Below are 27,348 nucleotides of genomic sequence, written 5' to 3' on the forward strand. Positions count from 1 at the left end.
AAACAGTGTAATTAATGTATTATTCTGCCCACGAATTTGCGCAATGACACTTATTATAGTGACAATAATAAATGTATGAATATTATTTAAAGTATCGACTGTCGATCATAATATAAGCCTATAAGTATACGAATACTATTGAATATAAGTATTTAAGGTATATATCATATTTTAATAGAATAAATAAAACTGTTTGTTTGACGCATCTAACTCCGTATGGTAATGTTACTAATGTATTGTATTGAGCAACAACAATGTACCTACATGGTTAACGACGATGTATAAATATATAATATACATATATAATTTTTTACTAGCATTAAGAAAGTTGAAATTTAAACTGTGATAGTATTACCATCGCCTTGAATTCTTAGACCATCGGGGGCGGATGTGGCACGACGAAAGTATCGATTCCATATAGTAATATAGATATTGTACTCGTATGTATTACGGCAGTCTTGGATTTTCTTTTTTCTACAATATTTGTATACTTAGGTGCATTCCACGTTATTTTTAATAAAATTGTATTATCTTCCACCATAAGCCGAACGAAAAAATATCCAGAATATTATCCCGTCACGCGCGTATGTGCGGGCATTTATTTTTTTCCGAGAAACTATACAGGTACAACGTTCCACTGTGGCATTATACATGTCATCGCAATGTTTCAATTGACAGTTTTTATTAAGCTCGCAACACACAGTCGTGAGAATATATCATTAATTTATTTAAGACTCGAGTTTATAACACGCACGGAGTGAGACCATTCTCTTGCATTTGTGTGCACTGTATTATATGGATATAGTATTTTAATGTCGTTGGTGCGTATTTATTGCACCGCGCCATATATTATATAGCATTGTGCAGATTGTATAATTTCTCTTGTTAGTAAATTTAAAAAGAATACAAGAAGAAAACGTAAAAAGAAATACGGAAACCGTAACGGCCAGCTGACAACACCGTTTGTTAGGAAGACGAACTATACTCGTGCGTCCCTCGCCGAGTACCTTTATAATATACTCTTTTGCGTGTATATAATAATTATTATATTACTATTGATCACGAAACGCCGTGACCCAGTCAAGATAAGAAAATTCGGTCACAATAACCACGCCCGGGTACTCCAGTTAATGTTATTATTCTTTTTTTCATTATTGTTATTATTTATTTATATATACATAAATATTTTTCACCAATGTCAGTTTACATTAGATATACATTGTTATGCTTGTTTACGTAAAATAAATGACGTAACAAAAATACAGGAGGCTTTACAATCGGAGATGAATTATCTGTACCTATTGTTCTCATCAAACAGTTGCAGTTCAAAGTGTTTAAACCGCATAATATTAAGTATATTATGTTTTGTTTTCAGGGTTTCGTTCGGTAGTTCAAAAGGATCTATGGTTGAAACATTGATATACGATAGCCCCCCTGTTCAAGAAGAAGTATTGGATGTAAGCGATATTGACGACTCTGACGGGTAAGTCGACTTACGATTATTATTTTAAATTTGTTCAAAAATTTCATAAATATTATGAAATTATAATATTATTCTGAAATCGTTTTAATTAATCATGTGTAGACATCACGCAATTCCGTAATTATAACAATAGTTAATTGTTCATCATTTCCTACGCTATCGTAGTTATAATAAAATAAAAGAAAAGTGGTTTTTGAAAAGAATTTAAATAAAGACATTCATGAAAATTGTTTAAGCTGAAGTTAAAAGTGTGTATAGATACATTTTTTCTTCATGCGTGTAAAAACTATTAACTTAGGGGAAATACTAAGTGCATATTAAGAGTCTCCGAGGACTTATTAACAATAATCACTCTATTCCCCTCCGGAAAAAATGTTAATGTTTATAGTTCTTCAGTGTTTAATAAGTTTACAAAAAAACTATTATTCCCAGAAATATATCTGCAGTAAGAAAAGTTTTATTAAAGGCTTATAATGTATTTATAAATGGGATTCAAAATATTTTGCCAACAAAAATCAACAAACAAACATTTATCAATATCATTGGTAAACAATATAAATTGAATATGTTTCAAATGTCAAAATAATTACTACATTAAATACATCTATACATTTACTTAAACTTACTTAGGTATTTATTATTGCCCAAAATGTTGTATTTCATACATAAATTTAGTATTTTAAAAAATAAACTAATTTAGCAAACATAATGTGTTTTAACTTTAAAAAAATTAAAACGTATATAATTGCTTGCAATATATATTCAATTATTTAACAATATTCAATACATTTTAATTATTTTTGTACTATTCAATACATCTTAATTATTTTTATACAATTCTTATATTTAATTAATACTGCAATTATTACAACTAATTCACATTAAATGGATGGTAGTAAGATTTAGTAGATATCAAAAGAAAAAAATGTTTTTATATTGTTTACAAACTTAACAAAGATAATATATTTTTAATATTCATAGCATTTAGTACAACACAAACCTTAACTAATTATATACGTAATATATTGATTATAGAAATTGTGAATTAAATCATTTAATGAATAAATGTAATCATATAATTACAAATAAATATCTACACAAATACACTGCCGCGCGTAATGCTCATTAAAATATTCTTTATCAAAATAAATTATGTTTCATCTTTAATCTATTTATTTAGGTATATAGTATACCATTTAAAACGATCTGCAAATTTAAACATAAAATTATAGATTGAAGTCTTTATCTATGTAATATTCCAAGTTGTTTTTATCAGTTACACAGTATAACGATGTAAATAAAAAAAAATTATTTATAAAGCCGGTTTTGTGCATGTGTGTACGTATTGAGTGTATATAATTTAATATCCACATAATATATAGGTACTAAAAATTAAAAAATCTCATTACCATAGTTTGGTGCATGTGCGTATTAAGTATATATAATTTAACATCCATTTAGGTACTAAAAATTATAAAATATCATTACCATAGTTTTATATAAGTGATATACAAAAAAAAAAAACGTTTCAAGTAAAAATTATACCACTTATAATAGTCCAAAAAATTGCTCTTTGAATTATAGTTAATTTAATAAATTAGTCGATCGTACATTTTAACAATATTATTCACAATACATAATTATTAATTTTTTTGAGTGATGAAGCTTATTTAATTTATCAGTTTTAAAATATCGTTGTTATATATTTAACTTAATAGACTATATATATTATGTAGAATAGAAAATAATATATCTATAAAATATATGTTTGGATTGATAGTGATTTAAAATCCTTCATAATATGCAGGTAAAATATTATACTTGCTATTTGTAAATCATTATTCATTTTTTTTTTTAAACATAATTTTGACATTTTAATATTTCAAACTAATAAAGTTATGAAATCAATTTATATCTCATGAAAAAGTTTCGTACATTTTCATTTTATATCATATTTACTACCATTTAGAGAGGACCACCCACTTAGTGGACGGATGTGTTAAAATAAAAAAAAAAGCTATCATGGACATTTATAAAACCAAAGTATTTTCATGTTATTAAAAAAAAATAAATAGTCGAAGGGAACAATTTAAACTTTAATTCGATTTGTATGCAAGAGTACGATTTGGTATTACTGAGGAACAATAACAATAAAGTAGCTCGCTGCGTTTCGATCGATCGAAATCGTCGTCGTCCGTCGCAACATCAATACATCAATTTGGGAGGAAAAGTGCAACAGGGTAGTGCGAAGAACTGGCTTGAGCGGTTCGTTGCACTTTAATAAAGATTGACAAACGAGTGATGGCAATTTTTACGCGTATTATTATTATAAAATAATGACGATCACGGGTATATTGTATCGCGAAGAAAGGCGAATTCGTTGGCCAACGACGTCGAAACGTCGAATAGTGCGGCGCCAGCCCGAGTGGCAACACTGCGCACCGGTGGCTGCCTTCGAATCCTCCGATTCTCTCCCCGGTCCCGTCCCTCACGACACTCGCACCAGTGACGCCGACTGCCGAGCCATTTTTCGTGGTGCGCGCACGCCATTCATAACCGACTCCCGTGCAGCAGTCGTGCCGACGGCGGCGCGACAACAATAGTACGTCAGATGCACTCGGCTATTGTCGTCGTTTCCTCCGGATGATCTCGCAGTTCCGCGATCGTTGTTTTGAAGAAACGGTTATTGTTTTCAGCGCGCCGCCCGAGAAAAACCTCCGATCAGTTTTACCGTCGTCATTGTTGCGCTTTTTTCTCAATTATTTATTTTACGACAATTGTTATTAAAAAAATTATTCGATATCGCGCGCGTCTTTCGTGTTGTGCTTTCGGCCGGTCACGCCCACGACGATCAGTGCGAATCGATACCACGACCGCGGGATAGCGCCACCGAAAAAACCCGCGACGACCATATAGGTGAGTGTTATTGTTTGGGTTTGTTTGTTTACGTTTCCGCCGCGCGAGGAAAGGTCCCTTCGAGCCGCCGCCAATCTCGTTTTCCCGCGGTAGCGCGTAACCGTTACACGGTGGCATACAAATAAATACACGATAATATTATTGTTAAAGCGGTCTGATCAATATACATTTTTACATGTTTTTACACAGCGAAAAAGCCTTAAGTGGGGTTCGAACGTCCAATAACTCCTCCTCTCTATGTGTGTAAACCGCTTTCGTGTTGGGAGTTACGAAAGTGTTGATGACGATGACGATATTATGATGTCACGGCATATGGGAAGCCGGCCCGACCGGTTTGGCTTTAATAATATATTATAGTGGCCGTTATTTAACAGCCTTCCGGCCTTCCAGCCCTACGTGTTGCCCACATATTATCATTATCAGCTGCAATACGAAAAGCAAAAGTCCCGTAAATGGAAATATATACTTTCACCTCGTACTATACTTACTCGCCTATATATTGACGGCTATAAATCAAAAAAAGGTCCGACGCGATTGCACTCGCCAAACGGGAATTATTTTTTGTAATCTGATCGTTTTGGCGCGTAAACAGCGGTACACGGCCGCCGTGTTTTCGTATATAGATAGATATAGGTGGTGATCAAAACTTTTCACGTTATGTGTGCGCGCCGCGGCGAGCCACGTAACAGTCGACAAGGTCAAATGCTTAGTGCTATATAATCAGCCTTGCGTTTATTATTTCTATAATATTTATGACCCACGTTGTTCTATTCTGTCTGTATATTATGTTAATTAACCTCCACCAGAGTTCCGACGTTATACCATCTAAACCTCCGCCCGACACAAACATACGCAATAATTAATAGAGTTATGATCAGCCCACGCCGCCGCCGTACTACACAATTATAACAGTGTGTGCGTCATAAAACGCTGACAACCAAAATAATCCACTACATGTTTATACGATCACATTGTTTGCGCGATAATCGTTTTGCAGGTATAATAGCGATATAGGGACGCGATTTAGTCTTATTTCGACGATAAAATGCTATGCGATCACCACTGCCAGAGGCCATGTGGTAGTGATTCACTGTTTCGTTCTGCTCTGGAGACCTTGGAGTCGCGTTTGTGAGGCTTTGGATGTGGTCCAATTTGGAAACGGTCCATTTGAAATATTTTTAAATCGTGTTTATTTTCGCATTTCCTCCGGACGTCATCTGGAGAGAAGCGCGCACGCCTGGAGTTATAATTAGAGACACAAATAGGTCAAACATCATAATATATAATATTATGCTCTTCGTTTTTAACCGTCGAGCCACGAGTTTAATCGATTTTCTGTTTGTTTTCAGTACTGTTGCGTCCACTAAAGTCCGTGTGAGCTTTTTCGAATCCGAAAAACCTTGCGTACTACCTTCACCACCAAAATCGTTGGAAATATTTGGCGACAGCACGATGACCACTTCAAGTCCTATACTACAAAGGTCAAACGGCCACGTCCAAACGCAGATTAGGTAAGTGACGACAGATATTGTAGTAAGTACGAGTATATAAAAGCCCAGTCTGTTGAGTGTTTTGAAGCGTGTTACATCATCATTGTGTCTGCCATTATTTCGGCACAAGACAATAAGAGTACGTCGTGAAGTCCTGTGCAAATCTCATCATCTATTATTGTAACGATTACTATTTTTATATAACAAGTGAATTCGTGGCCAATTTAAATTAGCTACCATTGTCCAGACGGTTGAACGACCCTACCAGGGGCCTCCGATACTATATAACACACGTGAGAAGTGTTGGCCAAACCATTTTTAATCTCGATGCTCGATAATATTATACGCTAAAGTAATAACACTTGTCGCCCTAGACGCGGCAAAGATACGCTTTGATACGTTTTTAGTGTTAGTCGAGGACATTTCGATACGACCTCAAACAACAATTCGTTTTGCCAGAAATCTAGTGTAGAAATATGTGGAGCTAATCATAATTTAGTCGCAAAAAAACCAAATATTATGACTGCAAATATTATTTCAACGATCACAGCGGCATTGAAACTTTATTTTTGGAGAAATAGAATTAATTTTACCATCAGTTCCATGAATATTTTCACAAATACGACGACAAGTTTTGTTTTTTATTATTTAATTTCAATATACCTAAATGAAAATTTATGCTTAAGAAAACTGCATTTTCAAATTATCCCCACGCGGAAAGAAAAGTGACTAGAAATATCGAATTTTACGAAGTATATTAGTCTTTAATTAAATTTAACTAAAAAAGTATTTTAAAGTGTTGTGTCTTTTTTTATGTATGTGACTAATTTTTTAATAATAATATACCTACCTAAATGGGTGAGGCGATAAATGCCTAATAGGTACTCGTTATATTTTTAGTATATATATATATATAATATTATAAATTATTTTCTTTAAATTAGGTATACTCTTATTATTTTTATTTTTTTCATTTTTGTATTTGGTCGCCCCCAACACTTCAGTATTAGAACTTTTGATGTAGACGAGTCAACGAATTGTATAAATATATTTTATTAAACATTAAAAAATAAAAGTATAAAAAGAGATGTTGATGTTTGACATAAAAATGTTCGTGTTACATTAATACTTGGTATGAATTGAACTCGAAGATGAATGAAAGAGTATTGTTTTCGAATAATAAAACAGTCTCAAACATTATAGTCATAGTAAAAACGGCAATACAACTAGAATGGTTAATTAACAATATCATAGTAATTTGTCTAACAAACAACGTATACATATAATAAACCACCCGTGGTTAAAGTGAGACTTCATTAATGTACCCGTATAGGTCAGTAGGACATGTGGTATTTTAAATACCAATGCCGTGCATCGGTATTGTAATTATTTTGGACACCGGATTGGCCTGGATATCGCGATAAGGTATTAAACGGCTGTTCTTCATTCCGTCCTCGGTGACTTCCAATCGCGGGTAGTATATAATATATAGTGACACCTACAACTCGCATTATATTGTTAATCATATAACGTACGGTCAACGACGATCTGTCAGGAATATTATATTTATCGGGAAAATTTCTCATGACCGACTTTTTATATAATTCGTCTACGAAACCGCGTAAAAAAAAAACGCGCGCAACCTTTTGGAGAGCTTACCCATCCATATTATGTGCGTCGTAAAATCTAGAACCAACACACTTCCCACCTGTATCTAATATAATATAGTTACCACCCGTCGTACCATAAAAACGTCTTCTCCTTTCCCCATTTCACTCTCCTCCGGCGCGGTATAACTACTACAACCATTATACCGTAATACTACTACCGACACCGAGACGCCATCGTAACACAGCGCTTACGTCACCTGCTCGTCGTTTATTGTATACGTTCCCACACACGCACACGCCGCACAAGAACGCCACAACAATCGATATCCGTTGCAGCGGTGGTTGCGGGGGCGGTGAAGAGGGAGGGAGCAGAGCGGCGACAAGCGGCAATAGCATCAGCAACCGCCGAATACGTGCAATCATGCGCACATCGCGCTCGTGACGGTTCTCGTTCGGCGTGGTGAAAAAAGCCACCGGCGTCGTCGTCGGCAACCGTTATCGATGTTGCGAGAGAGCCGGTGCAACGATACTATCGATTGTGAGCCGCCTCGACTCGGTATCCTAACGACGGCGGCGATCGTGAGAAGGGGACCGCCGCCAGCGCGCGCGCGCGCGCGCCAACCGTAGCGGCTCGCCTCAGTCTTCGTCAGTCCGTGTTTCAGGCCGCGTCCGCGACGCTCGCAGGTTCGCCGTTTTCGCGCCACTCACAATAACAGCAGATAAGTGACAAACTCCACACGCACGGCATGCCAACAAGTATGACCGCTTCCCATGGCGGTGTGCTGTACTATGTGGTCAAGGTGCCCAAGGACGACCCTACTCTGGACTACGTGTCGGCCACGGCTTCGCACAAGTATCTGGAAGAAAAGCGCACGCTGTCGCCGTTGAATTTGGAGTGAGAATTCGTCTTAAATAATTCTTGATTTCGGCAGTGTAATATACGGCGGTGTTGATCCGCTTAGGGTAAATTCCATTTACGATGAGAGCTCAAAGGTTTGGAGAACGCCGCGAGATCGAAGAGATCCTGAACGACGTTACGATATCTTCAACGCTCGCCGATATCGATATAAAAAAAAAAAAAAATACGAAATATAATTTGAATAGTGACAGTCTAAACACAGAGTCGACACTTACACCGACGTTTCACGCGACATGAACTCTGATTTCGTGTATACCCCTCCTGCCCCCCTCGAAGTCATGTCAAATTAAACCGCGTAACCACTGTATACCACTATGGTATACAGAGTGTAACAGACATCGGCTGTCAAAACATTCAACAGAGATCTGCGCTGCAATTACTTGTATTCGTGTTTTCACAAACTGAGACTCTTACTATTATTATTAGTAATAGTATTAGTATTAGTATTAGTATTAGTATTACTGTACCTATTGTATTCAATAATATTATGATGTGTTATTATTTACAAATGTGGTGTTCATTTGTGTATGACCATACAGTATAATATGCAATATGTTACTACTTGACGTGTGTTATCGTGCTCAATACTTGGGGTGTCTTGGTGAATTAAATATAGATTCAGGGTTATCGTGCGAACGAAATAAAACCAACATTTCACTATACGTGCGACTAAAACTAATATGAGTAACAATTCAGACTTTAAATTCTTTATATAAATTCTTTTGTTAATCGATTTATTCGAAGTTTTGGAAAACATCCAATCGTTTGTGTTCATTTGAGTTTTTAAAATTTTAAAAACCCTTATCCTGTAGAGCCTGTACCTATAATTGTTATCATATAACTGATTTTTGTAATCAATATTTTGTTGTCCACTCATATAGTAGAACTAGATGCGATGTCAGTCCGCCGCATGCATCAATATCTTTCGTATCAGCATAAAAGTGGCGCATAAATTTTTTCTTATTTTAAGTGTTTTTCATGATGATTGATGACAATTAAACGTGGGCGAGACCTTTTGCTGTCCGAAATCGCTGTACATTATTTTGAATGCCAAACGACGACCACACCTTTTTAAAGGTCAACCTTCAAGCCGACGAAATTATCCCAAAGTTTTATGAGTATAGGCTGATGGATAAATTACGGCTGGCAAACTTTGGTTGTACTAATATTTTGTGACTTAACAATAGCATGACATTTTGCTACGTTTCAAATCATTGAGAAAATTTCATAACAGCTCATTTAATTTATATAAAATTCTGTTTCACGATTAAATTATATTGTTTTTATCCTATTGTTATCATTAGTTTTATTTTTAATTTCAAATATAAATTTAATGCCTGTTTATTGATGAAACACAAATGTCACGAATTTTTAAATATTTTAATCTATATTAACTTCAACTGATTTTTAAAAAATTTACTTCATCCAAATAGATCTATGCTAGATTAAATTAAAAAGTTACCTATATACCAATGCATTATCTACGTTTATTTTTTAACGGTAAAATATTGTTATGTGAACCATCTATAGTTCAAAACGTTTAAGTGTTCTTGTTGAAGTTATGCACAATAGAAGATTTAAAGTACTTAAAAATAGAGTAAATCGAGATAAGATAATAATTTTTGTTCAATGAAATTATTTTATTTAATGTTTCTTTTGTTGTTTTTGCGTTCTTTCGCATGGAAATGTTATTTTACTTTCAAACATACGATACAACGGGTTCTTCTGATTGATAGTGATGCTATTGTATAACAATATCTTTTTAATATCATCTCATGTCTATTATGCATTAATACATAATATTGCATATTATGCCATGAATCGTGTTATTTGTTCGACGTTCGACAACAAAACCCAAGTCGCTTGTTTGTAATGGTAAATTGCATTTTAGAAACGAATGTTTTGATAGTAATTACTAAACCGCCGTATTCGTGTATTATAGTGTCGATGATCATCATTGTTACCTATCATATATGAGATTTTTCATGGACAACCATCACGGTTCGGTGAGCCGGCAATGGTCCGTGAACCTGGTTCCCTCTTCCTGCCATGCACCTTTTTAATGCACCGGCTAGTGAGTGTCGCTGATGGAATTCCTGCGATCGACTCTACGCGTTCTCTCTTTTATAATATACTATTTATCCAACGCGACCAACGTTGTATCAAAAATATTCTCATCGTTTTCATTCTACATTGTTGTTTCACTATACGCACGTATTTTAATCCTATTTTTTATTTATGTTACAGTTCGGACGGTTGGGATAATCCTTTCAGACCGGACGGTGACTTGTCCAAAGAAGCTGACCAGATAGTCGAACTGATTAAAGAAGGCAAACCGATCACGCCGACGCCCACGAGTGCTACGTCGCCGCTATTGCCTGACCATAGCACGGACGTCAAACATGACCAACAGCCGGTGACGTCCACGCCAACAAAGGCGAACGGAACGTGCAATGAAAAGAACGCGGTACCACCCAATGTGGAAGTCCAAAGAGGTAATTACACACGAAACCCGCAACGATCTTTTCTAGACTAACGGATCTAGAACGACTACAGATGATTCTGTCAGACTGATAAATAATAACAATATATTTATTCGTTATAAAATCTGACTACATACTAATATGTATAAATTCGTGTATAAATGTTTCCTTTACAATGCAATCGACACTACTGTTCTTAATTATTAATTTCTGGATTATTCGACAGTTCATACCGATAGTTATTTGTTTGTAAATTTATCGGCTCGTTGACTAACTCTAAAGGGATATAGATACACTGAGAGATAAACCTGTCAATGAAAATCTAAAGATTATTAAGTATTAACGGATTTATTTACGTAGATTGTTAAAATATTCTTAACGATATGTTTAGTCAATACCATTAGTACCTACGTATATAAGTAAATTATCCTATAAGTACCTATTTAACTACGATTCTTCGATAATAACGCAAATTAATTTTTAAATCGTGTTCATGACTTTTATTTTATAAGACTATACACGAAACGTTGATATCACTTGAAATTACAATGGAATAAAATTATATTTATATAAACATAAAAAAATTTATTTTTTCGATAGATAATCTTAATTTAAGCAAATAAAGTTGTATAAATATTTTCTGAGCATTTTGTTCTAATTGATTAAATAATTATGTATTTTTGTTTCGTATATAGGAACTGTGATAAATGGAAACGAGCCTTCCCAAGTGGAACACGTAGTGTTGAAGAAAAAACCAAAATGCAGGTGTTGTGTGATACAATAACACGCAACCGGATGCATACACGTTTTTATTTCTATGTAAAATATAATAATCCAAAAATCATAAACCAAAAAGCAAGAACGCGCTGTTGTACCTTCAGCTATGTCGTTCGTGAGATGATCACCACGTCCTCGCGATTCAAAATTATTTTTCAGAGCTATATTATTATTATATATATATATATGTTTGTACCTATGTTTGTATTTATAAGTATATATAAAACTTTACAATTTGTATTATAAAATGATGACTTTTCTATATAAATACCTGGTATTATACGGTATAAATAAATGTCACATAGTTCCTTTTTATATATATTATGATATTTATTGATAAAAAAAAAAAAAAAAAAAAAAATGTAATAGTATAGCAATATTGCTTGTGACATATTATATTATATTATACTCGTGCATGTTATTTGGACAACTGTGGTTCGTAATGAAGACGGGGGAAAGCGAAAAAATGTAAATTTTCACGCAGTCATACAATATAGGCGCAAACGCACGCTCAAAAATTTCATTTTACGAATTCACAATAGACAAATATATTTTTTCAGTAGCTAAACCCCTACTCTTTCTGTGATTATATATATATATTTTTATTTTTTTTTTTGTTTTGTTATTTATTTTTTATTTATTACTATTGGCAGATATTGTTCTAGGGATTCAGCGAATTATATAATATTTATTGTATACCATAAAAATATATTTTGTAATTTTCATTTCGATTTATTGGGTAAAGAAAGAACGTTATGATGTTACAAACTTAGTGTGTTCACTTAAATATTTTTTATTAAGTATGGGAATGTTGGGAAACTAAACGAAATTTTGACCTTTGAAATGTTAACATTCTTTTAAATCACTTTCACCATAAAATATTTTCTAATTGTACATTTATCCTAAAAATATGTAAATTGAACTTTGAAGTTATGGAATATTCGTTGGAACAGATAAAATTTTCTCAAAAAACTTCATGATATGTAATTACCTAACTATATTATGTAATTTATTGTAAGAAAAAAATCATGATTACTACCAATGAACATATTATATAATAATTTTAAAAAAAATTTCCAACATTTCCAGTGTATAATTCTTAACAACAATGTATCGTTTCTGAACAATGTCATAATAATAAATATATTTGTACTTGAGTATCTATTCTATTGTACTTGTTATTTGTTACTTTTAGAGCCGATGTTCCTACTTGTATGAACTTCCATGTTAAAAGACCAAAACCAATGCGGTTTTATTTTAATTACACATAAACAAAAGAAAAAATGTAATTGTATAACCTTGTCGATCCAAAAATAACATGTAGATATTTGATTTATGTAGATATTTTAACTTGCAGAAATTCTAAGAGTGTAGTGTATAAGTTGGCTTTATTCAAAACCTCCAATTAAACATGTGTTTTTATAAATAATTTATTTTTATCTGACTCGATTTCATAAGATGGGTTGGGGAAAAACAACAGTCGCATCGATGAATATAACAATAATCAATATTAAATATTAAATAAATACATGTTTTATTTTATTACTGTAAATCTTCGATTTAACACCAGCGACCGTACTGCGACAATGTTGTAATTAATATTATTTCCCAACAGCTGACTAGTCGGAGTAGTTGAATAAATGGAGTATTCAGGTGAAACGCATTAGTCATTTCCTATAGTTGGAATAGTCGTAATGTTTATTTCGGGACATGAATTTTTGGACGGAAAAATAAAAAAATTGACCCAGTGCGCATCCCTGACACGTGTCAAAACAATATTTCTCATTTACTCGGCCAAGTATGTTATTTCTGCGTCGTCTGGCGAGTGTAGCATAGGTAATACTTAACAACGACTAAATAAAGTGATTTTAGGACGAAAATAATCGACTATTTTTACCATTCTTACTCCGTAGTGATACTAAATGTAGGTGAAAAAAAACATCGTATAACTTTGAAATATCAAAATATCGTTAAAATAGTAAAATTTGTGAACACTGTTGAATAATAATCGCGTGTGAGAACTGCGCAGGACACATTGAAAATTTTTTTCTGCAATTCTACAAAGATAATGCGTGGCGGGTTAGAAGTTAAGAACGTGTCGAACGTGATATACGCTTACCAGACTTATACTTACGCGGAAACAAAAATCGTGTATCGCCCATAAATGCGTGACTTGATTTTGGTATACGTTGGCTGATTTCATTTAAATTACGAATGTTCTCGGCTTTACGTGAAATTAACGACGATAATTTTTTATGATAAGAACATATAGGTGAATATTCTATTATAATATGCATTTCAAAGGAAATACGAAAAATAATCCATGTCAAACACATAATATTAGCACAGAATAAAATAATATTAGTAAAAGTATAGGTAATATACATAAATTTAAGTATCAAGTTTAGTATCAAATTATTCATATAGAACCTATGCTGTAGGTGCCGACGTAGTTAAGGTATATTAATTATTGTTAACATGATGTAAAGAAAAGAAAATTTGAAATAATCCATGGCTATTAAATTATATTACACGTATAGTTTGAATACTGTTATAAACTACACAATTATCTACACCAATATAATGATTAATAAAATATACTTGATACTTACACAAATGTTAAAATTCAAATTTAGCTTTTTTAGTTCTATATGGATCTTTAAGACTCTATCGAAGTATGAAATAATCAATTAGGAATATTGCTTTTCAAACTTAATTATCACAGATCAAGTGTGAGTACCTATTAAAACAAGTGAAAAAACGACATTAGAAATTAAAATTAAAATTAATTTGAGACACTTATCATTTATAAACTGTTTATAATTTATAAAATAGGCACTCTTTACTTTAATAAAATTCTATTTGAATGAAACTTTATTTAAATTACCTGACCTATTCTATTCAAGAAGATAGTAAAACGTGTAAGCGATTATATACAGAAACTCTTTTAAAATTTTTAACACCCCTACCAAAAAAATATGGATATAAATCATTTTTTTTTTGAAAATCTCAAACAAATGTTGTAATTTGTAAATATTATATTTATAATAGTAGGCTCAGTTTTATTTTTCCCTGTTCAACACTGAATAATAAAAACTAGTAGTATATGACTTCTTGTATCTACTTCTTACCTTCTTTTTACAAATTTGGAACCTAGTACTTAAATATCGAGCTTACCACCAAGTCTTAAAATTGATGGACCCATAATATATTAATCTTAAAATAGTTTAAAATAAGCCAACCGTTTTAAAAAATTGTATTGTGTCTAGTAAATCCTAATATTTTATGAAAATTTTAAATCATAACGTTTTTCTATCATTCTTAAAATTGTAAATTTAATTGAATTTTACTGCTCCAAAATATGATAACAAACATATAATATATTTTTTTTTTAAAAACCATATCATTGTAAAATTATTTTATTCGTTGCTCCGCTTCGAATCTTAACATTAACGACTAAATAATTATTGATAGTTTATAAAAATTAAAATATTTCTACTCTACGTTTGCATATTTTCTTATAAAGTACCATCATCTGGTACACTAAACCACTTATATTTTACAATAATAAAATGTGTAAATATTGTATTTTTTTATACGCATAATATAACTGAGACGTGTAATGGGTTATTGCTTATTATTATCATTTACATGACGTCAACAATCATTCCACGAATTCCACAAGTGCTCTATAAATATAATCTAGACTACGACGCGACTGAATTTAATATACATACACACGATCACTGTATTATTAAGTATTATAAAGCTTTACCTCTTCCGGAACAATACCCAAATATCTTGACCGACACAAAACATTATGATTTTCTATTTGCAATATAGTGGTCGGCAACCTTTCTGAAGTCTCAGGCCACATTCACAAATGTAAAAAGTTTCATGGATCGCACAAAAATAAAAAGTTCATACCTTTATTATTTATTTATTATGAAGAAAGATACTGCTATATTTATTTAATTTGAAATTTTCAAGAATACAATTTTAATATTGAATAAAATAAAATAATATTTTATAATAGTGTGGAAATTATAATTGTATGAAAATATATTTAATGCGATTTTTGCTGTTAGATTTTGCTCACGATTTTTTCAATTACTACATCAAAATTACTTGTACCAGTTCTATTAAATGATAGAGGTGGTCATCAGTTAATCATGACTGAATTTGGTTTTTAACTTTTTTTCATGTGAGAAAAGGCCTGTTCCATACGTATGTTGATCCAAACATACTTAAGTATTTTGTAGCTATTATTTTTATTTTTGCAAATTCTGAAGAGAGCTCAACAAAAAATAGCGAAGGTGAATATTTAAATGAATTTTTAAGAGTATCTTGTGATTGTAAACCTATCATTTCCATTTGAAGATCAACAGGAACTTCATTAATATCTATATTCAATGCATTTAAAAGTAATATTAAATATTGTAAACATTGTTTAAAATCTTGAAAACGTTTATTAAATTTATATCGAAGTGTTAAAATACTTTCAACAAACTTAACTGTCGAAAATGAGAATTTCGACGATTCAAATAGACTTATACATGCTGGAAAATGTATAAGTTCATTTATTTCAATATGAGACCGTAAAAGTTTTAACTTAGTTTCAAACAATTTTTATATGAGATCACATATCAAGAATAAATTGATTTTTACCTTGTAATTTTATGTTAAGTTAATTTGTATACTTCAATATAAACGAAAAATTTCATACACTATACTACCACATAATGTTATATTTTATCATGACTGATTAAATAAAAATATGTGCAGTTAAATTATTTATATTGAATATTTTTGAAATTTTATTATATATATAGTTATATAATATAAAATTAAATTTCGTCAGGCCGTTAATATAAAATAGACGCGCAGGCCACCGGTTGCCGACCACTACGTATAGTATAAGAATGACTTTTTAATTTCCAGACAGATCACATTTTATTGGTACGACGCTAACGGTAATAGTACAATGTACTGGCTCACTACCATTTTTTGACAATGAATTTATTCAGATTTAAAATTTTACACTTTTATTGATACTTAAAGGCCATATTTGGAAATTTTTGAGGTTATCTTTACTGCATTTTTAGTGTTCTAAGATGATACAAGCTTCTGTTTTTAAAATAGAGTCCTAATCATTTTTTTACTGTAAATTATTTAGTGAATAATTATTTTGACAATTTTAATTTACCCAATTCAAAATTCGAATGAGTAATTTTGTATTATTAAAATATTTATATTATACGTATATTGCTACACATAATAATAATTAATAATTAATACGATATTAAAATGTAAAAAAATGTATAATACTTATGATATTGCTAAGATTTAAGAAGAAAACTTTCTAGAAATCAGGTTAAATTTATGAAAATTTATAAGAAAATTAAAATTTGTATAACAAGCTCGTAGTATAAATTATATTTAATTCATTATTTTATTCATAAATTACGTTAAATTTCACTCAGCGATATTTACTATATCTTAATTAGATACACATAATTATTTAAGTTTCCGTGTGACTGACAAAAATTATTTTATTTTAACAAATTTTTCCTTTTTTTTTAGTTTATACCAAATTCAATGTAGTGTTTTCACTTAAATATGTATTTATAATACCCGCCCAAATAAAACCTTGATAGAATAATGAATCAAGGTCCAGCTGCATAGTGCATATACACATATACATATAATATTGGGTGTGTTTATGTAGGGATATATTAATACAAAACAATATACTGTCATTAGTTAATAGATATTTTAATCGAAAAGTGTATCTCTATAAATTTTTATTAATCATAATATAATAATATTTCTGATGGCAGGTATCCCATTATATTATCGCGATGACTGCATTAGTGACATATACGAAATTTGGGCTGATGAAGGGCTTATAAATTTAACATTATTATTTTTACATAAAAAATATTTTTGTTTTTCAACCAAAAATGGTCAAACATTCATTTAATTATATAGATATAGCATACAAAATAGAAGGAAACCAAATGTGTCAACAACACAACGTCACATAATATCTATTAGGATAGCCACCACAAGATTAACTACTAAAATGTTTAAAACTATTCAATAATAAATTATCACATACAAGAATTCGATTTCATATCAAGCTTTCATCTATATTGATTTAATTGTCAATAAAGTTTAAACGCTTAATACTACATAATATTAAAATATAATTTTTAGTTAACTATTGTATACATTCACAGGATGATTATATTAAATATCAGTCAATAAATAATATAGGACGATTGTTATTTATAAACATTTAAATTATTAGGTTTTTTTATTAACTGTTATACACAATACTTTATATTTTGTAATAGTTCGAGCTTTGTTCATCCTGTTTTCTCAAATATCGAAGAAGCAATTTTATTTTTAATGTTAAATTAATAACTTAAAAACTCAACACTTTTTAAGCAAATTTTAGTCTTTAATTTTTTAAACAAACAATCAAATTTACATATTGACTGATAAATGACGAACAAAATTTGTAGGTACTCGTACTATGAAAAATTAATTAAATAATCATCCTGTACCTTAATAATGAAACATATTGTTAATAATAACCCTAAATGATACGTTTTTAAATTATATCGGTATTCGTTTATAAACATAAAATTAAGTCCATTTATAAAATTAACTGTTAAAAATATAAATTATATTTAGTAGGTATGGATTATAAGTAATTAATTTATCGTAAATATTAATCTGTATTTTAAGTAAAAATAAAACTGTTCTATAATATTTTATTATTTAATACAAATATTTATTTAAAAAAGACTATGTATTCTTTAAATAAAAATTTTAATAAACCAACCAGTTAAAGATATTACCCTTCAAAATTTTAATTCACATTTGGCTACAAGAGCGCTCACATAAACCAGAAATGTAGCAAAATTTAAAATTAAGCAAAAAAACATTGTTTCACAAATAAATCATGTTGCAAAAATCAAGAAAACAAAATCAAAAATAGACCTAAACTTAGATATAGGTCATAAATAAAAGTTGGTATCAATTGTATGCAGTCAGAAATAACATGAAGTATGCGTCCCTAAACAAATACTGTAATCGCCTGTGCTATATGCCTATATATCGTATATCTATGTGATAAATACAACATTATATTAAAAATATATAGGTTTTGAGTTATAACTCCATAATCAACTATAGAATACCAATATTTAAACAAATGTAATAAATAATAATAATATACAAATAGAGTGTATCACCGTGTTGATCTCTGTCATTAAATTTCAAAAGTTATAACTGTAATATATAAAGTTTATATAGTTACATATTTTATTACATTAATTTATAAAAAAAAAAAAAATTTAAAAAGCTAAATTTTAATTTTTTTGAACATCCATAAACGGTCTCAATTCATAAAGCTCATTATTGTTAAATACTTTAAAAGTTAAATTATTACTATATCTATTATTCGTATATTTATGTATGCAAGATGATTGTCATACAACTAATGATCACACTTCTAGTTTAACGAATTGCTTCGTGTTTTAGTGGATCCATGTTGCTTATGTTACACTACAGCCCGTACATCAAACATGTCCCAAAATATAATCAAACCGTTTATACGCAGCAAGATACTGATAGAGAAGTATAATATATTGTACAAAATAAAGTGGGTGTGTAGCAATATATCATCAAGATAAACACGGTAAAACACACTGTAGGTATATTTAATCTATTGATTACTAAATATTAAATTTCACTATTTAGTGTGACATTTAGAAAAACTAAAAGATGTCTTAAGTTTAGTCCTAACTCTTGGTGAAGACCATTTCCCGTTTATATTATTTGTGAACGCCATTTCTTTAGCTGACACGCCTTCATCCACTTCATCCTCTTCGGTTTTAATTTCCATTTTCTGAAAAATAATATTATTGCGTTAAAAAATATAATTTTGTAAACATAATCACCATTGCGTACTTGTATAATTAGACGAAGAAATGTTTGTTGGTTTTCAAGCGAGCTGGTGATCGTTTTCAATCGATCTTTTACTTTTCCAATTTCATCAGCCAAATGATTTTCATTATTTTCTAACACCATTTCGATTGCTGTTAATAACGATAAAAACATTAAACATAGAATAACAAGTTTTATTTATATATTATTACACAAGTCAAACTACGCTTACACTATACTGTAATAATTTTGATAAAATACATAAATAAGTTATTGCGCACATTTTAAATTCAACGTTTATTCACCAGTGCAAAAACGCAGCAGTACAAATCGGATACACGAATAAACTTACAGTCGCGAGCGACTTACTATAAACCTTATTGTAGCAACTAAAATTGCGATTGTTAGACTTACCGTCATCAGAAAACGGGTTACAAAACCATTTACGCAAGATAAAATCCAAAAATCCCATTTTAGTTTTTCTCTCGTTTGGATATTCGATCTGTTCCGCTTTATCGATCTTCTCCATCAGCACGTGTGGTAACTTGCGTTCCAGCTCTGTATGCAGTACAACCTTGAACAAAACAGTCAAATTGTCAATTTAACAAAAGTTTATTGACTTTTTCAATGATATTCTGTGGCTTTGTTAAGTTATTATAAATAAGTAATAATTATATATATATATATATATTATATATGAATAAAAAATGTAAATAACATACATTTATGACACGAAGAAGGAGTAAATATCCATAGTTCGATGCTCGTGTACAAAACTATTATACGATATATATATATTAAACGCTAAGCTATAGGATCTTATTTAGAAAAGTGTTTAAACCTTCAAAATTTAAAACACATATTTCTACATCAACTCCATAAATAGTAATTGTATTTTAACAAAACCATAATAGTAATAGTGTTCCAAGAGAAACAATTGATAAATCCTTTAATTGAATCTTTTATTCGGTAATGTTTTGTTGAATAATTTATTACTTATATGTTGTCACTTGTCAGTACATACAATAATGGTTATAAATTATGATGTGAATTATCAACGAACACTATTTTTATCGAAATCATATTTTTCAATGCGTGTGGTTTTCAAAATATAAGTATTAGTATCTACTTAGCATTACAATATTGTTTTTTTCAACCATCCGTGAATCGTTACAATTACAAAATAAATAACAATATCATATTTTTGGTCAACTATTGTCGGTCCACCCGGTTTAGTTAATAAATCATTTGCTGTACTAAGGCATTAAGTACAAATAGCTCGGTAGTGTAAGAACGTCGCATGTCACTGCGTGATGCAGACGATGCAGCCCGCAAGGCCACAACTACCGTTTAAGGAATTTTTAGTACTGTCAGTTTTTAGTTACAACGTTTACATGGGGACGTAAAAACGATTTTATTTTCAAGATTCAAATAGTTACTTAAAGTGGTATAAGTATATAAGTTTGTATGTGTGGTTTATAAATATTACAATATTATAGTTTATATACTTGCTTAATGAATTGACAACAAATGTTGGTTAAGAATGTTATCATGATTATCGCAGGAAAATATTTTTTTTAGAAAATTACTTACTTATTTAATATAAAATAATGTTTAAAGATTAATTCAACGTATATACAAAAAATAATGAAATTAGCGTCAAAAGTCGTGTGCATGAGTACACCGGAGTGATGTCAAGTATCATGGTCCATAGATACAAAACGATATGAAAAAAAATTCAGTTGAATTGATTAAATTTAATATTTATCATTTACGGTATAACCTATTTAACTTAAAACACTCTTTATTTCAGAAAACGCTAACGTTTTTAAAAATATTTCTTTTACTTAATTTTAAATTAATATAAAACATAATATTTTTTATCATTATCATTTTTTAGATTTCTTACTATAGTTTAAATATGGTAACATACATTTTTAATTTCATATTAGAAGCAGAATAATATTAAGAATATTTTTATTTATAAAATTCAAATTTCATACAAGTCATTTATTAGTTAAAAATACTTAAAGCTTAGATGAGCAGATAAGTGGACCAAATTATTTGTCCATAATTCAATTTATTCTACTTTAGAATAAGGAATTAAAAAAGCATGTTATTATTAAAAAATAAAAATTATGAATTAAAAAAATGTTGTTCTTAATGACTTAAAATCATACTTAAAAATATTTTCTTAAAGTTAATGGTTTTTAAAATAATGAGTGTCATGCGTTAAATAATTCGTTAGGTATAATCTAAATTCAATTTCTTGTGAAATGTAAGTAATATGTATACCTAAATTAGTATTATATATTTTTTACCTGCATCGCTAGTCTTTTAAGCTGTGCATTTCTTCTAACAGATTCTATATCACCAACAGCCAAACCAATAAGTAGATTCATTAGAAGAATAGGCATAAGAACCATAAATACGCCAAGCATCAAAAATACGGGAACTGGATATGGTATAGTTCTAGCTTGACCATTTTCTTCTTTGTCTTCAGCATACAAAGGTTGTATGTAAGTTCCCAGTAAATCTATTTCACCCAACATCATTGCAAAAGTCCTTAATAATGACATTGGTATCGTACTGAATGACAAATGATTGCCCTAACAAATATTCAAAAAATATGTCTATAAGAAAATTTTCTTTTAAAAATAAAAATAAAAATAAAAAATACTATTCACCTGATTTACATGCAAAAATATGGTGAAACATATTAAAATTTTAAAATTTTAAACTTACCCTCGATAATAATATGTAAAACGCTAAACCAAAAGCAGCAATTAATATAGAAAATAAGAGCAGTACTTTGATCAAGGTTTGTAAGATTTCAAGAAACATAACAACGTATATTCCTACCTGATCGAATCTAAGAAAAACAAACGAATACGTACATTATTTATCATCAAATTATGTATTTAAAATGATATGAAAGAAATAAATATATTATTAACATTTGTCTAATTCATTCAATCAACTAGTGGTAATTTTCCATTAATTTTACTTATAAAATGATGATTAGGTATATTATTAATTAGTTATAATGCACTTTGCTCTGTTTTGATTTACCTCTGTAAATTAAGAAGTAACGTAAACCAACTAAGGAATACAGTTATGCTAGCAAAAGATATTTGATACTCAAGCAAACAATTCGTTAATATCGGAGCAATCATGGCTATAGCTGAAAAATATAACAATATTGCCACAACATTGGTGGGATCCAATAGGTATGGCCATCCCTGCTGATAAAATTGAATCCCTTCACGAGCGCTATTCATGAACACATAAATGACAATCATAACTGCTACTGTCTTCAATGTGGCTATATTTGTCTGAAAAATACAATACTACTGATATGTATAAGAAAAAAAATGTTTAATAAACAAATAATATTAAAAATATTTTATATTTTACCGAAGTATCGACAGTTAATAGAGCATTACTCGTAGCGTTATATGTATCTTGATTGTAAACCATTAATTGAGAGGAAAATAAAGTTACAAATATTAAAAATATCGTGTAGAACAATAAATGTGCGAGATGAAAATATTTTCCATATGTATTCCATTTCATTTGTAAATACTTTTGACTTAATGGATGTGCTAAAAGTTCAACTCTACCATGGTTGACCATTGCCTATTTTTAAAATAAAAATATGAAAATAACAATAACTTATCATTATAACATCATAACATACATTCAAGGCAGGCAATGGAGTGGGTTTTAATGTACCAGCCGCCCCATTTTTTTGAACCATTGGACATTGAAGACATGAGAATGAATACTTTATCTGAAATAAGATCCATATTTTTTTTTAAATTGGCAACATTTTCTTATTAATATTACTCACATAAAACTGTTTGGAATCTTTTTTACAATTAGCTTTTGTAATGCATTTGTCTTGTACAGCTTCAAAAACACGTGGCATAGACGCAATCAACGCCAATGTAACACAAGGGTGCCTATCTGATTTCAATGTCATTATTTCTTCGGCTCTTAAACAGTAACACAATTTTAACTTGACCAATACAAATGATTGATATATTATTTATAATATTAATTAATAATATACCTTGAATCATGAGTAACCATCGCAAGTGCAGCTTCGGGAAACTTATAGTAAATTGCATAATCAATTGCACTCAAATCTAATGAGTTGAATAATAATTTACAGTTCATATACAGTAACAATGTTATAGCATTTGGTTTATTCTCCATGGTTGCTAAATGCAAAGCCGTATTTTTATCTTTATCACATTGATCTAGTAGATGTGAGTGTACGGAATGTAATAGTTCTATGGTTTGTGTATGGCCGCTCATAGCAGCCAAATGTAAAGGATTACGACCTTTGTGATCGCGATGCAGTAAGGCTCCTCTGTTCAAGAATAATTGCACTACTTTGGTATGTCCTGTGAACAGGTGTATTAAATATTGTACAATATTTAAAACTGCATATCAATAATAAATATAAAAAGATTTAAATTAAAAATTACCTTGCTGAGACGCTATGTGTAAAGGTGTAAGTCCTTCGCCATCCGATTCATTTATAATAAAAGCTCCTTTTTCTGAATTCAATAATCTTTTGACTATATTATATCTTCCATATCTTGCACCAAAATGTAAAGGGCTCTCGCCGTTATAATTTTTTATATTCACACATGCTCCTAGTCGAATTAAGCTTTCCAAACTTCGTATATGTCCACCTCTACTTGCGTAATGCAAAGGTGAACATCCAGTATTATCTTTTTCGTTTAATAACATTTCTAAAGCTCCTTGGTTATTTGCCTATAAATTAAATCAAATTACTATATTTAATTAAATAAATAAAGTATATTTAAAATTAAGAAAAATTATTTTAAAAAACAATCTAACATTAATATAACATAACATAAATGACATAATTTTAAATAAAATGTGATATTTTATAAATTTATGATAATAAATCGAAATAATACAAATATTTTTTAATTAAAAAAGTACGATTTTTATAATTTTATGCATTACATTAATTATTTAAAAATAGTATCAAATGAAATTATTATACATTTATACTCTGTTCTATAATCATTTTATTATTAACTATACTAATTATGAATTATTTAATATAAAATCAAAACTCTAATCAAATATTTAGTACCTACCTAATAACTTAAGTTTTATATAATATTATAGATGTTATATTTTTTATGTTTATGACCCAATAAATTATTAAAAAGTAATAATAACGTAGTAATTATTAAACATTGTGTATTTATAATAAGATTATACTTATTATACATCAAACACATAATATCATGGAAAACTCAATCCCAACAAAAGATCTAAACTTCTTATCTGATATCTCATTTAGATAATTAATAGTTCTCATCTACTCTTAAACAAATATTAATTAATTAATAATACACTGATTAAAATTACTGAATGTGTGCAGTGGCGCTAAAGGTAATTAAAATTAAGTCACTATAGTATTGTTCTTACCACTCATGTGCATAAATTTCTCCCTACATTCTTCAATGTGGCCCCAACATAAATATAATTTCTAAACATATCCATACAATCCACCTACATATAATATACAAGACCTATTATAGTCATGAGATATATTGTGTACACATGACCTGTATATGAACTTCCGCACACTTGACATAGATACTTGATTTACCCTAGGTTAGGTTTGTGTTAAGAAAATGGTGTACAAATAAAAAAATAAAAAAACCCATAATTTTAAGTTCTCATATTCTATCTAAAATAACATTATTACTACTCTTACTTTTATTCAATATCTAAAATAATTATTCTTTTGTGTTTGTATGAAAAATTTTAGCACATAAGGAAGAGATGTTCATGAAAAAAAAAGTTTATCGTTAAAATCTTATAACTTTATACGGCAAAGAAAAAAATATTAACTTTAAAATGTTTTTGTCGGAAATAAAATTTTGAACTAAAAAATTTAAACTAAAATTTACTTTAAAGTACTAACATTTCTTTCAAACTAAAAGATAATAGTAATGATAAAATTCCTCTAAATTCCGCAATATATATTTTTAGTTACAAAATGAATTTATTATTTTACAATCAAAAGTAGCTAATTATTAAAATATTAAATTTATTCACATAGAGTATTTAGGATTGATTTTACTTAATTGTTTAAAATTTTGAACACAATACAATTTTATAAAATTTCAAGTATACATAATATATTATATAATAAATCAAGTTCTGAAAGTTTTTTATTTTTTCACTATTTCGTTTAATTTTAAAAATGAAAGAATAAAAAAAAATTAATTGTAAATTTGTAACTATTTAAGATTCCAAGCGGAACAATGAATGTATTGATTTAAAACTATATGTATTTTTTATATTCTTTTTTTTTTTGTGTAAATTTACTCGATTTATAGCGGGAAAATGCTTTAATTTTCAACTTAATTATTTTTTTATTACATGCATTACAGTGTGACTTACGAGGTAAACTTATATATATGTATTATTTTATGATGATTAAATTACCATTGTGATCTCGTGAGCGAATTCGTCAAGTCTTCCACCATACATGACTACCAAATGTAAGATATTCCTTTTGCTAGAATCTTTAACTTGGATGTCAGCACCTAATCGAATTAAACTTGCAACTGTTCTCCATCCTGATCTGCTAGCAGCTAATAATAATGGAGATCTACTTTCTTTATCCAAAGCGTTTATGTCGGCTCCCTAAAAATTTTCTGATATGCACTATATATTACAAAAAAAATACGTGTACACGATATGATTTTTACCTCTTCTATAAGATATTGTACAATTTCAGATCGATCAAACATAGCAGCACAATGAAGTGGCGTCATTTTTTGTACATCACAAGAACATAGGCACTGGGCCTTTTCATCAGGCTGTAAACCAAACATTAATCTGACAATGTCTATGGCTCCTTGAGCACAGGCCAAATGAACTGGAGTGGACAAATCATATTGTTGAGTTGAAATCTTCGCTCCAGACTTTAAACATAATTCTACAGCCTAAATTAATCAAAAACAATTCTAATTCTCACATTGCATTATGGATAAAATATAATTTTTATTTGAAATACTATTATTATTCATAATATTTTAGTATTTTATCAATACCGTTTAACTTTAAAGTATACTTTAATTATTTTTATTCAATGTTTTAAGTGATAAGTTATTACTGTAGTTTGTAAGTAACCAATAACTCATTTAATTTTTAAATCAATATCAAACCAAGCAAATATGTTGCATTTTAAGGAGAAATATAGTGTACCTAATCGGAAGCAATAAGTGAAATAAAAGTAAAGTTGTACAAAAAATTATAATAGCTTTTATTATTGATTAATAAGTTAGTTTTATTTCATTTTGCTACTCAGATGCGTAAGCTGTGTTAACCCGAATATGTTTAAGGCATATGATTTTCTTTTTATTTGTCTATACTTAGTACCTATTTAAGAAATATAATACAAATTAAAGTAATTTTACTTAATTAATTTAGAAATAGTGAAAACAATAGTCTGGGTAGTACAATATACGAAAAAGTCATCTGATTGAATTTAAATATACCTAAGTTTAGTTTTTACGTCAATATAGTTCTATAATAAGTATGAACTTTAACATTTAAAAAAAAAAAGTTTTTATTTTTGTCACTTTTTGTGTAGATAATTGAATTTAGTGGTCTGTAGTTGGTCTTTTATATACATAAATAT

At 29.6% G+C, this 27,348-nt stretch overlaps 2 protein-coding genes across 5 annotated transcripts in view; one reads left to right on the top strand and one right to left on the bottom strand.

The window, feature by feature from the left end:
* The window catches only part of LOC112598406, a 44,219-nt gene extending 32,325 nt beyond the window's left edge, over window positions 1-11,894 (top strand). For both annotated transcript variants that reach the window (XM_025344842.1, XM_025344843.1), the window contains exons 3-6: window positions 1,376-1,483; window positions 5,749-5,910; window positions 10,666-10,913; window positions 11,597-11,894. In XM_025344842.1, the coding sequence (XP_025200627.1) occupies window positions 1,376-1,483; window positions 5,749-5,910; window positions 10,666-10,913; window positions 11,597-11,685 (607 nt within the window). In that variant the 3' untranslated portion in view covers window positions 11,686-11,894. The remainder of the gene's footprint in view (window positions 1-1,375; window positions 1,484-5,748; window positions 5,911-10,665; window positions 10,914-11,596) is intronic.
* A 7,193-nt stretch (window positions 11,895-19,087) lies between these two features.
* The window catches only part of LOC112598560 (transient receptor potential cation channel subfamily A member 1), a 36,532-nt gene continuing 28,271 nt past the window's right edge, over window positions 19,088-27,348 (bottom strand). For 2 of the 3 annotated variants that reach the window (XM_025345076.1, XM_025345077.1), the window contains 13 exons: window positions 26,414-26,650; window positions 26,148-26,348; window positions 24,134-24,425; window positions 23,713-24,049; window positions 23,491-23,635; window positions 23,338-23,430; window positions 23,055-23,276; window positions 22,710-22,972; window positions 22,383-22,509; window positions 21,959-22,246; window positions 20,052-20,211; window positions 19,662-19,789; window positions 19,088-19,599 (listed from right to left, as the gene is read on the bottom strand). In XM_025345076.1, the coding sequence (XP_025200861.1) occupies window positions 19,444-19,599; window positions 19,662-19,789; window positions 20,052-20,211; window positions 21,959-22,246; window positions 22,383-22,509; window positions 22,710-22,972; window positions 23,055-23,276; window positions 23,338-23,430; window positions 23,491-23,635; window positions 23,713-24,049; window positions 24,134-24,425; window positions 26,148-26,348; window positions 26,414-26,650 (2,649 nt within the window). In that variant the 3' untranslated portion in view covers window positions 19,088-19,443. Of the gene's footprint in view, window positions 19,600-19,661; window positions 19,790-20,051; window positions 20,212-21,958; window positions 22,247-22,382; window positions 22,510-22,709; window positions 22,988-23,054; window positions 23,277-23,337; window positions 23,431-23,490; window positions 23,636-23,712; window positions 24,050-24,133; window positions 24,426-26,147; window positions 26,349-26,413; window positions 26,651-27,348 lie in introns of all 3 variants that reach the window. The other variant, XM_025345078.1, reaches the window with a different exon arrangement.

This window comes from Melanaphis sacchari, unplaced genomic scaffold (assembly GCF_002803265.2).
Source record: "Melanaphis sacchari strain LSU unplaced genomic scaffold, SCAv2.0 Contig48_pilon_pilon, whole genome shotgun sequence".
Taxonomy (NCBI): domain Eukaryota; kingdom Metazoa; phylum Arthropoda; class Insecta; order Hemiptera; family Aphididae; genus Melanaphis; species Melanaphis sacchari.